This window comes from Myotis davidii, unplaced genomic scaffold (assembly GCF_000327345.1).
Source record: "Myotis davidii unplaced genomic scaffold, ASM32734v1 scaffold594, whole genome shotgun sequence".
NCBI lineage: Eukaryota > Metazoa > Chordata > Mammalia > Chiroptera > Vespertilionidae > Myotis > Myotis davidii.
The window spans coordinates 184,721-188,489 of NW_006285787.1; the positions used below are offsets into that span (position 1 = coordinate 184,721).

A 3,769-nucleotide genomic window follows, 5' to 3' on the forward strand; every position below is an offset into this window, starting at 1 on the left:
AACCAAAAGTTGCAGTGGTGGAATGGTATGTTTTAGGAATCAGTCCAAATGTGTGGTTTGGAATTCCAAGCATCTTAACTGAAACCATATAATGGGATTTTTTTTTGGGGGGGGGTATATATATAATCATTTTCTAGGAAGTATAGTTATCTGTATCTGTACTGATGTTTTTATATGAAGAACATTTGTGGTTTTAAAGACAATGTGAAATAAAATTGTTTCATCTGCTAAAAAAAGAAATGAAAGTAGCCTTTGAAAAGGATAAGAAAAAAGCAATTTTAAATTGGTAGTATGATTAACAATTTCTGAGTACTTTTATATATACGAAAGCAATACTTTTTTAATATGTCTGTTTTCTTGAGAATTTCTAGAGATATTTATTTCTATTTAAACACATATTTCATTTAGCCTGTAGAGTTCATATTTATATATGTTTCTATATTTCTTACATTTCCTATGAATAATGATTTTATATTACAGGGTATTTGTCTTCTCCCTCTACTCCAAAATGTTGCATCAGTTTTATATAATTCCTAAGTATTACTTTTTTCATATATCATTGATTAGTGGGAAATGTCCAGCATCAATATTAATCTCTAGTGAAAAACCAACTGGATTATTTATTTATGATTAGTTGCCTCAATTCTGCTAAATTTTGATCCTCAATTACTTCATCAGTTGGTAATATTGTTAATAAAGTACTGACTGAGAATTCAAATATAGACCTCTCTGATTCCATAGGCAAGTCTCTATAGATGAAGGCACATGAGTAATAGTTACTTTATTATGAATTAAATTTCTTAATTATCTCTTTTATATTGAGATATCTATCTGACTTCACTAACAGTGGTGGTATATGAGTAACTGTTTTGATTTGTTCTTGCTTCTGTAATATCTCTCAGAATGTTTTCTAAGTCTCAATGAAATATTTACAAGTTACTTTTCCAAGTATGGGGAAAGAAAACAGCTGTGAAATATCTCTTTCCTAATCATTACCACATTGATCAGGGAATATATAAAAGGCTCCTTCATTTGTTCAATACATATTTATTTTATTTTAAGCATTTTAAAAAGTGTTGGGAACATTAAGATAATAAAGACAAAACCTCGAGTTTTCAATGAATTTACCTAACATTTGTGGCTTCTGTCTTCATCACCTAAATTAGTTGCTGAAATTGCTTCTATAATCCACCGACTAAGAAAAAGCTAAAGCAATGCAAATAATTTATAGTACATTAGTATTTTACATTCCTATTTTATTTGTGTCTAGTTTGTCATAAACTTGACTGCTAATTTAATTTTCTTACCCTTGATTATACAATCTTAGTAAGCAGTACACAAGCTTATGAATTAGTCTTACTATAACTCTGAAGACAACCTATGTCAATAAGAAATTTTTTATGATAATGGTGACAGAATATAAATTGTGTTCAATAATTCATACAGGAAAAATATCATGACTCATTTTTATACACTTTCTAACATCCTTCACAAATTGCTTATAGACCATGCCATTGTTTCCCTAAAGCAAATCAACCAGTTTCAAATATCACCATCTGTATCTTCTGTCATTGAAAAAAACAACTTTAATAAATAAATAATATTAAAGCTCTGTTATGAGCAAGGCACCAAACTAGATATATTCATATCTATTGTAATTTTTACCCTCCAAAAGAGCACTGAGGGGTAGGCATCATTTTGTGAATACTACAGATAAGGAAATTATGGTTCCAATAATTTCATTAATTTGTCTAAATTCAATTGGTTTGTAACTCACAGATGGGTACTTGAACCCACACTATTAGGCAATTTATCTGTCAATTATACTACTACATGGTTGTTAGCAGTATGGAGAAGTGACAAAACTAACTAATGTGTCCCATTAGTTTATTGTTCAACAGTCATATAAATTTGATTCACCCTAATTCATCTAACTGATACCCTTTAAATATTTTGTGGGAATAAAAACATATATAAATTCCTTATTCAATTCATCTAGTTTTATTCAGACATCTAATTTTTAGAAAGCTTAAAATTCAAGAAGAAAATAAAAACTGTGGCAAGGCAAAGAAAAAGTAGTGAGAGTTTGGAAAGGGTAGTTTGTGCCACTGTGTAATAGCAAACTGAATAGAAAGAAAGAATAGAATAAAATTTGGTCAAATGAAAGGATAGAATGAAAGAACACAGACTGATAAAAACAGAAAACAGATTTGCTTCGAGGAAGAAAGGGAAGCAGGAGATAGGAAAATTCAATATGAAAGGAGTTTTCCTGAGTTTAATGTAATTATAAAGCCATAACCAGGAGTATTACGAAAGAAAACGGAACAAGTAGGCTCTCATCTCCTAACTCATTAATACAGAATGAATTATTTTAACCTCAGTTCTTTGCTTTCAGAAACTCACTTCAAATTCTTAGGGCCTCTGCTTTTTCCAAGGAAGTCCACTCCTACCCCACAGCTTCCGCATGGCTGACTTGACCTCTTTGTTCCGAAGGGTGTAGATGAGGGGATTCAGCATAGGGGTGATAACATTGTAGAGTACAGACACCATTTTGTCCACAGAAAAAACGGAGAAGGGACGAGCATAAATGAAAATACAGGGTCCGAAAAAGAGTGTTACCACCATGAGGTGGGAGGCACAAGTGGAGAGTGCCTTTTGTCTTCCCTCCTTGGAGCGAATCTTGACAAGGATAACGGTGTAGGAAGAAATCAGCACCACAAATGAGCTGGTAGAGATCAACCCACTGTTAGATACCATTAGTAATTCAATGACAAATGTGTCTGCACAGGCAAGTTTGATGACAGGGGGAACATCACAAAAGAAGTTGTCCACCCTGTTTGGCCCACAAAAGGGCAAACGGGTAGTGAGGATGGTCTGGACTGTAGAGTGCACAAATCCTCCCATCCAGGAGGCAGCTACCAACACACAGCATAATCCTCGACTCATGATTGTGGTATAGTGCAGGGGGCGACAAATTGCAACGTAGCGATCATAGGCCATCACTGTGAGCAGGAACATCTCAGCTGCCCCTACAAAATGCAGGAAAAAGAGTTGCGCAATGCATTGGTCATAGAGAATGAGCTTGTTTTTATCAAGCAAGTCAGCCAGAAGCTTAGGAGTAGTTACTGTTGAATAGCAAAGGTCCAGAAAAGAGAGGTTGCCAAGAAGAAAATACATGGGTGATGAATTTAAATTGTTATCAGAAGCCACTGTGACCATGATGAGGACATTGCCTATCCATGTGGACACATAGAAGAAGAGAAATAGTACAAATAGCCCTGCCTCAATAGATGGTTTCTGTGAGAAGCCTGCCAGGGCAAATTCTCTCACCACCTCCGTTTGGTTTTCATCCATTTGACCTGGCTCCACCTAGATGCAAGAAATTAAACAAGGGACATTAGTAATAAAAATGGATGAGATGTTTTACATGAAAAACAAGAAACTTTTCATTTTCAAGAGATATTTTTCCCTAGAATATTTTGATTAGCTGGAAGAAATTCTTCTCTCCTTAGCTAATATAAAAATATATTCTCCAACTAGCTCCAACTTTGAGACAGCCAATATTTTCTTAGAGCATGAAGTTGCCTGGTCCCAGCCTTTAGTTTCAACTTGATGAATCTCTCTTCCATAATTCACAATTTTACTTCTCTTTTTTTACATTGTCTCTAAACATATGTTACATTTCCCTGGGGTAGTAATATATACATATGTACATATGTATATATTAAGATTATTAAAATTTTAAGCGAGGCTTTTATTTAAAATTTTT

At 33.7% G+C, this 3,769-nt stretch overlaps 1 protein-coding gene across 1 annotated transcript; it reads right to left on the bottom strand.

Moving 5' to 3' along the window:
* Nucleotides 1-2,412: 2,412 nt before the first annotated feature.
* Nucleotides 2,413-3,354, bottom strand: LOC102775202 (olfactory receptor 4Q2). Its single transcript, XM_006756766.1, has one exon. It carries the CDS (start codon nucleotides 3,352-3,354, stop codon nucleotides 2,413-2,415), a length of 942 nt encoding a protein of 313 aa, XP_006756829.1.
* Nucleotides 3,355-3,769: the final 415 nt, after the last annotated feature.